Raw genomic sequence first — 14,791 nt, forward strand, 5'->3', positions numbered from 1 at the left:
TGACTCTATCGATCGAGGAGGAAGCGAGAGCACGTGGCAGCAACCGTGTACGCAAAAATCATTCGACAACTTTTTATTTTTTCATTTCTTCGAACAAGGTAAAAGGTTCCATACTCGAGCACTAGTTTACACAACGCTGATCGCCGTTTTATTTAGTTTCTCGATTAAAAAAATAGCGTGCAGACTCTTCGCGATTGCGAGAAGTAAAATAAAGGTAATTTTTTCTTGAAATCGTTTGATGGAATTTGGCTCGTACGCTGGGGGGGAAAAACAGCGTTTCCGTCTGCGTTTGAAACGCTCGAGCATCGTGGTCTTTTACCTTATGGAGGGGGAGGGTGGGGGAAACGTCACGACCGAGTCACGGATCGGGAGAACGAATAAAAACAAAAGGCTAGGGAAGAAAGGAGAAGCGACGTAGGACGATAGGCGAGCGGTGGACGTAAAAATAGGAAAGTAAGAGAGAAATAACCCAGAGAGAGAAATGTCGCGAAGGCTATCAAACGGTAGAGGCACCAGGAGGTGGTTATCGATTGGCCGGAGAGGCAGGCCTCGGGTCGCTCCAGCCAGGGGCGTATTCGGCTGTCCCGTTTCGTGGTTCGACTTTTGCCGGTGGTAAATTTTTGCCAGCTTCTGTTGCGAGCAAAGAGGATCGATCGTCGTGGAAAAAACGAGAAAGAGACGCACACGCGCGCGCACACACACACGCACAACCCACGTAACACGTACACGTACACGCACACACAGACAGGAAGAGAGAGAAAAAGTTTGTCGAGGCGGAAATGGTAGGCATTTTGGGCGTGGTCCATCGTTTGAAATCGCTGAGAGACTGTCCATAGACGGTAAACCCGTAATAACGTGACACGTGAACGTCTTTCCTCTTTATGGCCGAGAGCGCGAGGCGCTTTTCAGAATCGAGACTCTGGTCCCTCTGTACTTCTTCCTCTCGCTGCTATCTACCCTCGAGTGTCGATTATCGCCGGACAATATCTGTTCTTTATCCCAGCAATCGATTCCAGTCTCCGTTAAGACTACCAAGATGAAACTTGAATGGAAATACAGTGATCCCCCCCTAGAACACGGTACTCTTATAACGCGTTTTCATTTACCTCGTATAACACGTGTTTTCCCCCGGGGATTTCGTTATATTTCTGTACTGTGAAATTTGTAATGATCAATTTCTACCTAACCCAGACCTAACCCAGACCTAACCCAGACTTAGTTTGATTTTAATAAAACGCTTCATTTTTCCTTGATATTCGATTTAACCCCCCTTTAACGAGAAAAATAAAACCTGAATCATTTGTACATAACGCGTTATACGGGGTCATACGAGCATTCTCTCGCGGGAACCAATCTACCGTGTTATAAGGGGGGGATTACTGTATAACGTTGGAAAATCAACTATTAGAAAAATAATGGAAAGAGATACTTTGTTCGGAAGAAAGGACTTTAGCGACGTGGAAGATTCCGAGAAATAATCGAGTATGGTACCCGTCCGTTTCTACAAAATGTCGAAAAGCAAGAGACCAAGACGGTCGGTGGGTTTCAATGACGAAGCACTTAAGGCTTCGGTTGACGCAGAGCCGCGTTACGACGGTCGAAGGTATCCGTGGAAAAAAGTACAGGAATGCGTCCGAACTTGGCGAATAGGATTCCAGGAAAAATTAGACAAGTTGGTCGACCGTTGGTAAACCGGGTATTGTCAATGGGGAAACGAAAATTGCTCGGGAAACGACTGGATGTGTACGCGATTCGTAGAAATACGCGCGGGGATGGCCTCCGTGGAAAGTGAGTTTGAAAAGCTCTCGGGGTACGGGAGCGTCTAGAGAAAAGGAGAAAAGGAACAGCTCTGGTAGAAGCGGCGTTGAAAAAGACTCGGGTAACTCGAGGCGAATTACAGGGATAAAGAATTACCGGACCAGGGATCGAGCGTGCGTGTACGTATATAGAACCGGGTGCGCGGAGCAACGCGTGTTGAAAGAATAGCGTGATACGGCGTACCGTTGTGTGTATAGGTGGGATCGGCAGGTGTACTTTCGGTACACGAACAATCCGGTGCGTCAGAGGAACCGTGTCATTGTTAGGTTTTAAGCTTAGCTTTTCAATCGGAGCTAACGGGGGCTCTCTCTCTCTCTCTCGTTTGGCAACCCGCAACGCGGAGAAATCGAGGAATCGAGGGATCGAGGGATCGTTGGAAGATCGAGAAGACCAGTGCAAGGAGTAACGGAGGAGCAGGAAAGAATCGTCGTGGATCAAAAATGGTTTCGGGGTCGCTTTATGCTACGGCGATGGTTTCCGGCGCAACTACCTGCTGGCTGGGCTAGTCATCGGGCGGCTCCGCTCAGCTCGTTCGGCAGTCCCTTTTGCAAGAGGAGAGCTTTACCTTCGACCACGTACCTGCCCTTACCGCCCTCTCGCCGTGCCTTTCTATCTACTCGGTCGGCGTTTCTGCCCCAGTGTTTCTGGACCGGGTGTTCAGAGGGGAGCCCGAGTTCCACAGAAAAAGCCTCGGGTATATCTTTACGAGCGTAGCCATAAAAGCCGTAGGAGTTCGTCCGTTTCTCGATTAACTCTCTTTCTGGTGGGGTGCATGGATCGTGTTCGACCGTCCACGATCCTTATTGTCGTGTATATTCCTTCATGCCCGTATAATACGAGAACGAACGAACGCTAAACCCCCGTCCTTCGAAAACACCCAGTCCGGCGGTCCTGAAACCTCGAGCCGGGATGAACGTTTGACGATTTCGAGACACGAGACACGACACCACCGGGGGACTTTTTATCCTACCGGGTCCAGGTATCGCCCGGTTGTCCAATTGTCATCCCTCGTCTCGGCTCGATGCCCTCTTTCTCACGCACGCATCCCCTGTCCCTGTCCCGAGTACGGCAAAACTAAATCTCTCTTTCTCTCTTTCTCTCTCTTCTTTGCCATGTGTCTACCAGTACCTTTGAGCGTTCCTCCTCGCTTATCCGAAGCATCTCTCTCTAGCGCGCGCGTGTGTGTGTGTTTGTGTGTGTGTCTCGCGAGAGCAACGAGATCTCTCGTCGTTTGGTACGTCGCGGCGTCCTCGACCCCCGTCGCTCTTCTCCTCTCTCACTCGCTCTTTCACGCTCGCTCGCTCTGTCATTCAACCCTCCACACCCATCCTCATCCTCTGACCAGCGGAAAGAACGTTTCTCCTTTCCAACCGATAAATTCTATATCGCGATAAACGAGGAGTTAACGTTACCGGGTTAGGATCGATATACGCTCTCTACGCGTCCTTCTCTAATCCAGCAGCGGCGCTCTTTTCACAATTTTCATTTACAAATAACGCTACACGGCTACGTACGCACACTGTACACGCTTCTTTCTTTTTCTTTTTCTTCCCAATCGATCATTATCTACACACACGCATCCCTTTTTTCTCTCTCTCTCTCTCCATTTGCTTTTTCTTCTCCCCCGTGCGATCGTTAATAATAATAATATGTATGTATAATTATACAGGAGATTAGGCTTTGTATTCAGTCAAAGTAGCGAGGGCGCTAGCTCGTTAATATATTAAATAATTTGAGGCAGTTTACGTCATTTTGTTTAAGGCCGAGTTAACAGTAGTGAACTATAAAGGTGTGTACGCGCGCGTGTATAAGCGCCGCTGATTCTCGGAGGTTGATTCACGGCGTACGGGCAAACGGGCAATCCTCGTATTTTAATTCGAGGAACAGGTAGAGCCAACGGCTCTATCTCTCTCTTTCTGGTCGAAAAAAAATGATATACATACTTCGTAGCTCCGATCGTCTTAACCGTTTGTTTGAATCGCTCGGTTGCCCGCCAAACGCGAATCAAACTTTCGTGTACGTACAAAAGTACAATTCGTAAGTATAGTTGGAGGGCGAGGCACGTTCAAGCACACAGACTCTTTCTGTTTTTTTTTTTCTTTTTTTATTATTATTATTTTTCTTTTTCTCCCCGTTAAACACAACGCGCGCACACGCATCTCCGTGAATTAAGAAGAAGCTTTTTGACCGTATATTTATATTTATAGTTCGTTATTACGCACGACATAGGACAAAATATTTCATGCCAGACTTTTCTCGTACCCGCTTACGGAGGAAGCACGTTTTTGTTACAGAGTAAATATACCGCCTTATTACTCTCGCCGGCTACGACGATCAAACAACAGACTTTTGCGGACGGTGGGGACCGAAAGAAAACAGTAAAAGGATAGAAACTCGAGGAAAGAGAAAATAATAATTGCTTACGACGTACGGATACATATACATATATATATATATATATGCATTTACCGAAATCGCAACGTAACGTAAAGACTTTACCGAACGGACCGCACATGCCGCGCGTATTTCCATTTTTATTTCCTGTCTGTCCGACGCGTCTCGTACGGGACACGACACGGAACGGAAGATCGTGGAAAAAAAAATAAGTCAACAAACGTGAAATAAAATTCCTTCGTACCGCCGTTTTACTTCGGGGGAAAAAAGGATTTCGAGGGACACGCGATACTCGGACTCGTTATTTTAACATCGATCTCGTCTCGACCAACAGAAACGTTCGTACAAAAAAAACCTTTATTCCACGCTCACGATTTATTCTCCATAGAATCTCTTCTTTTTCGATCGCTCCATATACAGGGTGCTCGGTTAACCGTGGGAAAAATTTTAATGGGAGATTCTAGGAGCCAAAATAAGTCGAAAATCAAAAATACCAATTTGTTGATAGAGGCTTCGTTAAAAAGTTATTAACGTTTAAAGTGCCGCTTGTACTGAATTTTTTTCTCGAAAATGGGCAGGATTTCCGGCGTAGGTCTATTCACCAAAAATGATTGTAACTGACCCCTGCAATTGAAAATAATTTTTTCAGGAGGATTTCAAATTTTTTTTTTTCATGGAATTTAGGCAGCTACTCGAATTTTTTTCTCAAAAGTGGGTAGGAATTCGGGGGTATGTGTAATGACAAAAAATGATTGTAATTAATCTCTGCAATCGAAAATAATTTTTTCAAAAGGATTTGAAATTTTTTTTTCCATCGAATTTAGTCACCTTCTGGATTTTTTTTCTCAAAAGTGGGTAGGAATTCGGGGGTATGTGTAATGACCAAAAATGATTGTAATTAACCTCTGCAATCGAAAATAATTTTTTCAAAAGGATTTGAAATTTTTTTTTCCATCGAATTTAGTCACCTTCTGGATTTTTTTTCTAGAAAGTGGGTAGGATTTCGGGGGTATGTGTAATGACTGAAAATGATTGTAATCGACCACTGTAATTGAAAATAATTTTTTTAGGACGATTTGCAATTTTTTTTTCCCTCGAAAAATATCACACCTTCTCGAATTTTTTTCTAGATAATGGGTAGGATTTCGAGGGTATGCCTATTCACCGAAAATGATTGTGATTGACCCCTGTAATTGAAAATAATTTTTTTAGGCCGATTTGAAATTTTTTTATTTTGTCGAAATTTTCACACCTTCTCGAATTTTTTTCTAGATAATGGGTAGGATTTCGGGGGTATGTCTATTAATAAAAAATGATTGTATTTGACCCCTGTAATTGAAAATAATTTTTTTGGAACGATTTGAAATTTTCGAATTTAATTGTTAATAACTTTTTAACGAAGGTTCAGTCAGGAAATTGATATTCTTGATTTTCGTATTATTTTGGCCTCTAGAATCTCCTAATTGGCCGAACTCCCTGTATGCATTATTATACACCCTATATGCATGTGTGTGTGTATGTGAACGGAGATGAAATTTCTGTCGGAGCGTGTGAGCGGGATTCGAAGACGAAAGATAGCAAAAAAAAAAGTTTATGGTGAGCGCGAGTACGCATCTTTAGGCATCCAACACCACTGACAACCGTGACGAGTGCTCGCGTCGTCTTATCTACCCTACACGATGTCACTCGGAACGTTCCTTCACCATAATCTTCCCTGGGGTTTTTTTTTTCATTAAGAACAACTATTAACGACGATAAGCGCGCGCGATCGATCGAACGAAACGGTGTTACGCGGACCGCGCGTAATCTAAATGCAAGAAGTAATACTGACACGTAAAGGAAAGTCCATCGATAACGTCCGGCGAACGTTCATCGAGTAAAGGAAAACACTGGAAGAGACCGTGAAAGCCGGGGCACGTTTAGCAGTGCACCGTCCCGCGGTTTGGCACGTACAACAAAGTATCGCTCGCTCTCGGCACGAATGCCGGCCCTCGAATTTCGACCGTGCATTTTCCATGACGCAACGACGCCGACGCGACGGCCGGATACTTGCTCGACGTCGATTCTCGTTACGCCCGGGAACCGAAAAAAATGTTAAGGCGTTGCTCGATCCTATCGGCGCTGCTTGACATTCGACCGTCTCGCCGAGCAAAGGAGTTTCGTGAGCCCCCTTTCTTTCGACACACATTACAATCGAATCCTACGAGCGTACCCCTTTGCATAGTAAGCGGTTAACGATCTACGCGAGAACGTACGGGGTGTCCAACAATTATAAAAAAAAACAACAAACTATTCAAACGTCAAATGTCGAACATGCAAACGCGCCCTATCTTTCTGGGTATGGTTGGGCTGTCCCCCCTTCTTTCCTAGCTTTTAGACTCTCCTTGTATCGTCGTCTTAAGTCTCACCACGTGTTCTGCTGTATTTTATTTTATAAATAAATCTTGCAACTTGTCTTTTACTTAATCTGGGTGAAGTTGTTTGAACCTACAAACCAACGTCAAGTTATAAATAAAGATAAATGCTTGTATACGTTATGTCGATCACAAATGCCCAGACGAGCTTCCACGTTGCATTTATTTTCATATAATTGATCTCTTTTTTTCCCCCAATTATAAATCGTGCACGTTGAAATGTAAGAAATGACGACGAACCAACGGGGAGGAATAACTGAAATACTATTCTTCTCTTTTAGTTTGCGTGGCAGTGACTGTAATTTGTTTTGCGTATAACGAAGCAAGCAACGCGTTTATCTTTTATCGAAACGTTGCCTACCGTTGACAATATATCCACGCTCTAAGTAACTGTATTTAGGCCCTGTATCCGTTTTCCTTCCCTCCGCTTTGGCGTTAAGAGATCCGTTCCCTTTGAACGAGCAAAAACAGCGGGGCGGAAATGCTCGGTCGAGATGGACGACGAAGGGTAAGTGCCGGGAACGAACCGCCGCTACTCGAGCGACTCTGTACACCGGCACGAATTTATCAACCAGCTTCGCAAATTTTCACGCGCTAAATACACAACGTTTTCGTTCAAAAACACGTACGACGCACGGTGCGTCCAGCAATGGACAAAAGTAAAAAAAAATAAACTCCATGTTTTATAAATTCTTAGACTTTAACGTTATCCGTAACTTTTATTAAATTTACCAATTTGTTGTGGAAAATGATGTCAGAAATTTATTGCAATTTTCGGGGCATTTTCTTAAACATGTGCCATTTACCGAAAATTTGAGTTTTCAATTTGATTTTTGCAAGTTGCGTACGCTATTACAGTACCTTCCAAACTGCTAAACAATCTTTTTAAAATATTAATAATTAGTCCCAATTTTTGATGTCAAATATTTATCAACTTTGAATTAAATTTACCAATTTGATGTGGAAAATTATGCCAGAAATTTATTGCAATTTTCGGTGCATTTTCTTAAACATGTGCCATTTACCGAAAATTTGTATTTTTAATTTGATTTTTGCAAGTTGTGTACGCTATTACAGTACCTTCCAAACTGCTAAACAATCTTTTTAAAATATTAATAATTAGTCCCAATTTTTGATGTCAAATATTTATCAACTTTGAATTAAATTTACCAATTTGATGTGGAAAATTATGCCAGAAATTTATTGCAATTTTCGGTGCATTTTCTTAAACATGTGGCATTTACCGAAAATTTGTATTTTTAATTTGATTTTTGCAAGTTGTATACACTATTATAGCAACTTCTTTTTACAATATTTACAATTAGTCCCAATTTTTTATGTTAAATGTTTATCACCTTTGAATTGAGTTTAAAAAAAAAATACCTCGATGATTTTTTGCATATCAATTTTAGGGCACATTGAACTTTAATTTAACGCCAATTTTAGCTGTCTGAATTTGCTCAAAACAGAGAATTAATCTGATAAAAAATGTTGTATTATTTATTTACAAGATAAGAAATTGTATCTATATTCTATTTTAATTAAAAAGGAATAAAGGAAAAACATTAGACAGATGCAAAGTTATTTCAGTCACTTCCTCCAAAGCCAATCAAAAAACTTTTCGAACAAAAGTTACACAGCAATCGCTCGACAAGAAATTGCAATATTACAAATTAGCAAAACAATTGTTATGCAACAAAAAAGTCGATTCAATTTTTTTTTAACAAAAATGTATAATTTTTGTGCATCATTTCATGTATCTTTATATTCTCTTTAAAAAAGTGTAGAAGGTTTTAGGTCGAAAATTGACTAATTTAGAAGCTATGATTATTATTATCAATTTCCATTTACGCGACACACTGTGCGACGGTTCAAAGAGTTTCTCGCATTCCCGAAAGTTTTTTTCAATCATTATTACGATCCTGATCACGAAAAGTCGAATTGAAATTTTCCCTATTGTCCGAGACGCCAAGCGGCGAAATAAAAAAGAGAAGAAACCGACAAACCAACGAGCGAAGCCTTTTCAAAGACAGCGAGACAACGTTTCTGCTCACGACGTTTCCTAATTACCTAATGTCGACGTCATATTATATAACGGGTTTGACGGGGGTTTCAACGAGGCACAATAATAATGCCCTCCTTCCTTCCACGTCGTATAAATATCTATCAGTGGATGAGGTTTAACCCTATACCGTACAGGCAATCTATAACCAGGAAATGTATTTGCTATCGACCGGCTGGAAGGTGCACGATTGCGCCTCGTGTGCGTCAGGCGTCGATGCGTGCCGTGTCAAACGCAGTATGCGTTAGAAATACAGGGTGTCTCGAAATACACGGTAGATACGCGCCTTCCTACTGGAAAATATCAATTTCAAAATGTGTCTCTTTCGCGCGAGTTCTCGTCTCCTAAACAATCGGTTTCGAACGCGACTAGCAAAGAATGCAAATTCTATCCCGCGACATATAGTCACCCTAATCTTCTTTCTAGTCTAATCGCGCAGGTATCTTGGAACACCCCGTACAGCTCTAATTCTCTCGCAATTACCGTGAAATTGTTTATTTTCTCACACTGTTCCGACGAACACGAATCCTCCAAGGCATCAGAAAAATAGACGAGCTTTTTCTACAAAAATAAATGTTCTGCCGCGAGTGATCGCCTTGGCACGGCGCTCGCTCCTATTCGCCTCTCGAGAAATCGAGCAAAGTTCGTGAAAGCGTAGGAAAATTACAGATCCTATTTAGTTTGATTCGAAAAATCCAACAAGGAGAACGCAAGTCCATCGGGTTGGGTCACCCTTGCACGACTCAACCATCTAGTCATCCTGTTCCCAATAATTATCGTAGAGCAAACTCTAACATCTCATAATCGTTTGAAATACAACTACGTAAATCTGTGACTTGCACTCCCCCAAGTGTATGCGTGTATACCTTGTTACGAATAAAAGACGCAAAAAGGAACGACGGCTTTGTTTCCCTTAACTTCTCTCCCACCCCGTTCCCCCTGGCTCCGCCGCCCTTTATCCACGTTTCTCGAAGATTCCGCGAGCGAGACGGGCGAAATAACACACAGAGGGGTTCGTCGACGTTCGCATCAAGGACTGCGTAGCCCAACGTCCGCCATGCGTCTCCGGGCATAGTCGTCGGTGTTTTCGGAACACAAGTAGACGCATCCCGCTTCCTCTACCCTACGCGGAGCAACGTCGTCTCTCGATTTCGTCTCTACCGATCCCCCATCTTGACCGCGCCCCCTTCGCGTCTGGGTCTGGTCGTTCGCGTCTCCCGCTCCCCCCCTCTCGACCCGTAACCACCCAGATCCATCCTGTCCCGTCCCGTCCCGTCTCGTTTCGCCTCGCTTCGTCTCGCTTCGCCACGGCTCGCCCGTACCGCCGGTGCGGTCGTGCGGTCACGTTGATCGATCGTTACCGTGTAACGAAATACGGTCCTCGTCCGTTTCTCCTTGAGCGCGCTCTTTGAAAAGGGCGCAGGACAAAAAAGAAGAGATCCTGACCAGCTCCCTCGGACCTCGGGTTTCTAGAGATGCACCGCCGCGCGAGAGAGAAACGAACCGCGCACCCGACCGACAGAGAAACGACCGCCGGAGAGGGGGGGCGTACCATTAGAGCGAGATAACTGCCAGCAATACTGTCATTTCCTGTATACGTTCGCGAAACCTAAAAAAAAACGTACAGGAAAATAGGAAAACGACAACGAACAAAAATATTAGCGTTTCACTCCCTCCCTTTGTTCGACGTCGAACAACGTGTCTATGCGTGTTCGTTGAATTCGTCGATTTTTGGCACTTGCGATTTTACGATGATGATTGTCGATCGGAACTTCGTTGGAACGTTTAAGCAAACTCGCCGTCGGAATGATGATATCGATACGCCGCTGGCTGACTGACTCCGGGACTGACTAATGCGATTCTACGAAGGTTAATGCGTTGGACAAAACGCGTCTAATACTATATCGGTAGTGTGTCTCGTTACGTTCCCGTACATCGATCGAACGACCTAAAAATACTATTGTCGAGCGAGGTTCGCGATCCGTTGGCATTCGAGCGGATAGGAAAAGACCCGTAAAGCCTGGTGCTGGTGTATCGAGAGGCGAGGAGGACTTATACACGATAACGGTTGGCCTCTATCGATACAAGGCATCCCCCCGGTTTCAAAGACTTTTACGCGCGGCGAGTCTTGACCGACTGAAAACTTCGGGGCTAAAAAAAACTAGCCCGTGTTGTTACGGGCCTAAGCAAATGGATTTTTATACCTGAACAGCACTAGTATCGCAGGTGGATGGAATTCGCTCGATGCGTACGGACGACCATTTCTGTTGTCTCGATCCCTCCATCTGTCCCTGGGCTGAGGTGTACGCGCGTATGTGTGGGTGTGTGAGTTGCGTGTATACGTTCCCGTGTTTATTCTGCGGCTTTCTGCCCGCCAGTCCGTCCCGTCCGTCCGTTCGTCCGGCCACCCGCACACTACCAAATAACGAACGCGAACACCGGCACGTACGATCTTTCTGTGTAACGAATACGTACACGTATATACATGCACGCATATATGTATAATACGTAGGTAGGTAGGTAGGTAGGTGGGTAGGTAGGTAGGTAGGTAGGTAGGTAGGTAGGTAGGTAGGTAGGTAGGTATGAACGCAGAGATAGATGTATCCGTGTCATGTATACTAGACCAACCCGTATACTCTTTAACGAGTGGAACAGACAAGTCGCACAATAGGGAAGAGGAGCACGGCTCTACACCCGGATTACGTGAATAAATGAACGCTGGCAACCAGGTCGGTCTCGAGCGGGTTAGTGGTCACCTAACTCTGCGGCAAGAGTGCATGATAACCCGGCGTTTCGTAAAAACCGGCCGCCTGAAGGGCGTGCAGCGAGGTCGCGTGATGCCTGTGTATCGTACTCGCGTACAAACTGGAAACGCTGCCGGAGGAAATGCCGCTGGAAGCACCGATGGACGTAGAGGAGGAAGAAGAGGAAGATGAGGAGGAAGTCTGATGCCCCAAGTGCGATGCCGCTCGCGATAACAACGTCGCCGACGGCCGTCTGTACGGATGATGGGCTACAACCGCGGAGGCCGTCGCGACCCGTAGATGACTCGACGAACCCGAACTCGAACTTGTCGCGTTGTACGTCTGTTGGTAACTCTGCCGCAAAATGCCAGAGATCGACGTGGCCGTCGGCGTCACCGACGAGGAGGAGGAACTTCTGTCGCTTTGGTGAGGTTGATGATGATGTTGATGAGTCCGATGCTGCTGCTGCTGCTGCTGTTGCTGCTGTTGTTGTTGTTGTTGCTGCTGCTGCTGCTGTTGTTGGGGCTGTTGCTGTTGCTGTTGCTGCTGATGATTGTGAGAACGCATCGCTCGGAAGTAGTGCTGATAAATACCTGATATGACTGCTTTCTCGTCGGCAGAAATGAGATCGGTGCCGGAAGTGGTCGGTGTCACCGAACTTTGCTGTTGTTGCTGTTGGCCGTGATGAGGATGCTGAACGTGAGACGCTCGATGAAGGTGATGTTGTTGTTGTTGCTGCTGTTGCTGTTGTTGTTGTTGTTGTTGCTGCTGTTGTTGTTGTTGCTGCTGCGGATGATGTTGTCGTCTTTGTTGCTGAGAAAGAGTAGCTGCAGCGTTTAGAGCAGCTCGATAAGAGGCTGCCATGGCCGCGGACATCTGACCGGTAGTCGATACGAGACTCGAGCCGGAATCGGTGGTGGTCGCCACCACTGCCGCAGTCGCTGATAAGACGGCCGTGGCGGAAGTCGACGAGGATACGGTCGAGGTAGAAATCGAGGATACGACCGTGGAGGACGGTGCCACGGACGAGGTCGAGGACACAGCGGCGGTGGCAACGACGACGGCGGCGGCCGCTGCTGTGCTTCTTCGGCTGCTCCTTCGCGATGAGGATATAGGAGCGTTCGCCGGCGGCGGTAGATTGTTGACGAACGGACTTCTCCTTTCGCGCTCGGCACGGCGATAGTAACAGGGATGTATCATGAGAAGCGGCTCGCCGCCGCCGGGTGGTGGCTTCGCCTGACTGGGCAACTCGTACTCGACGCTACAGTCCACGTGGAGAGGTTGCGAGTAATCCTTGTAGTTCTTGTAGGAGGTGACGGCGACCGCGGCGGCTGCGGCCGCGGCCACCACCGCCGAGGCGGTCGCGGTGGCGGTCGTGTTCGCGGTCGTACTCGAGCCCGAGCCAACGGCGGTGGTGGCGTCGAGGATAGTCGTAGCTGCCGGTAGGACGGTTTGCTGCTGGTTAGCCTGCCCCGTCGCGCCATGATGGTGATGGTGATGGTGATGATGGTGGTGGTGGTGATGATGATGACCGTGTCCATGCATAGCGGCACCTACCACCACTTCCTTCTCGTAGCAGGCGGCGGCCATGTTGGAAACCTCCTACTATCCAGGCTTCCGCCAGCGAACCGTCGCTTCTTGCGCGCCCGCTGACCAACGATCCACCTCGAACGCTAGGCTCTCATTTCGTCAGATCCTCGCGATTATTCTCCCCGATGATGACAATCTGTTCTTCTCCGTCTCGCCCAGCGTTGAAACCACCGATGATTTACGGATCGGCCCAAGACACGCGATCTTTCGCCGATATATTCTTTCTTCGAAACGTAACGCACCGCTACCCTCCCTCCCTCCTTTCTTCCTTTCCTCCTTTCAAGATCGCTTTCTACCCCTAGGAGCGGTCACTGGCGATCGAGGCGTCTCAACGATTCCCCCCGTGTACTTCTCTCTGGGTGTTACGGGTGCAGCTTCGAACAAGGCGGAGAGTAATAGACACGACTCATTGCCGCCGAGAGGGATCGCCTTAACCAAGGGTTGGACCAATCGAGTATATCCAACACCGAGGAAGACCTCGATTGTACACGACCAACGAAATTTTGTTACCGCATATTTCGAGAGACGAATAGGAAACAATGTTGGTAAAGCGCTTACAATGATTACAGAGATCTGGGACAGACTTGATTCTCTTCTAACCGTTCTATCCTTCCGTGTCTCTTTCCGTCGTTCCTAGCCCCCTCGATATCGACACGATCGAGTATTATTCTTTGCCTCTCCCTTCGCTCGAATATTTCTCTTGCGCCTAACCGACACTTTGCTCTGTCATCAGCCCTTCGCACGAGAATCCCTCCGACGGCTCCGAGTATATATCTTCGCACCGCGTTTTGCGATTACGCCGCTTGGAAATATATCCGTTTAGCGAAACTTTTACACGAACGGCCTAACCGACGATCGTAGAAACCTAGAGACTTGGCCTATATTCTATTACGAATAGCCGTCTCGTACGTTTCTAGCTGGGCGTAAACGTCGTTTCTTCCTTCGTGCCTGTCAACCGTACAGGGACCGTGTCACGCTAACGTAACGTCTCACGCTGATATCGTTGGCTTACGTGCATACCTTTTTTCTTTTTTTTTACTCGTATTATCTGTCCCCCTTACGCACACCACATAAACCACACAAAAGAATATTCGACCGAGAACACGTTCAGGCTTCTTCGGGGGGGTACGCCATTGCTGCGCGTGTGTCAACTCGTCCGGCGTATCGGTTACGCGTGCACACGCGAGGCTGCGCCTATGATCACTAATACATACGCTGTACGCGTGTACATGTACCCCGAGCGCACACCGTACTTTAACTATAACGTAACTCGATCGTCCCGTACAGACTGCCGAGCCGCGACTGAAAGCTGACTTCCTCTCGAACCCTCGTGTCGGGCCCCGACATTTTGCAACGCCCTCTTCCTCACACCCTCGATGCTTCCTCGTCTACAGCATGATGGTCGATCGTGCAGGTTAGAGGCCGGTATCTATGAAACGCAATGTTCGATACAAGCAACGTCGGGACAGCCAACCTTATCGAAACGTCTAGTTTCGTTGAAATCCCTGTTTCATTTGGAAACGGGGTCTTGGGGAATAATGGATCGAAAGAGCACCTTAACGCTAAATTCACGGACGAAGCCCTCGGTGCACAATGCTCCACTCTCGCGCGCACACACACACGATCCTACAAAACCGAGAGAATTCGATTTACAATCGACATTTAACAAAATGTTAACAAAATGAATATAATGACAAAATATACATTGCATATATGTTAACATTTTAAAAATCTAACCTAAGCTTCGCGGGGCCACTTTAGCTGCCTTC

General features: G+C 46.3%; 1 protein-coding gene across 1 annotated transcript; it reads right to left on the reverse strand.

Moving 5' to 3' along the window:
* Positions 1 to 9,964: 9,964 nt before the first annotated feature.
* LOC122399203 (centrosomal and chromosomal factor-like) lies at positions 9,965 to 14,789 on the reverse strand. Its single transcript, XM_043399701.1, has one exon. It carries the CDS (start codon positions 13,020 to 13,022, stop codon positions 11,445 to 11,447), a length of 1,578 nt encoding a protein of 525 aa, XP_043255636.1. The 5' UTR covers positions 13,023 to 14,789; the 3' UTR covers positions 9,965 to 11,444.
* Between the last annotated feature and the right edge of the window lie 2 nt (positions 14,790 to 14,791).

Source organism: Colletes gigas, unplaced genomic scaffold, assembly GCF_013123115.1.
Source record: "Colletes gigas isolate AHSC1104 unplaced genomic scaffold, ASM1312311v1 Colletes_gigas_Sc00012, whole genome shotgun sequence".
In the NCBI taxonomy this organism is placed as follows: domain Eukaryota; kingdom Metazoa; phylum Arthropoda; class Insecta; order Hymenoptera; family Colletidae; genus Colletes; species Colletes gigas.

Excerpts from the sequence above, each read along its gene's own strand:
- LOC122399203 (XM_043399701.1), bottom strand. The coding sequence starts at position 13,022 with ATGGCCGCCGCCTGCTACGAGAAGGAAGTGGTGGTAGGTGCCGCTATG.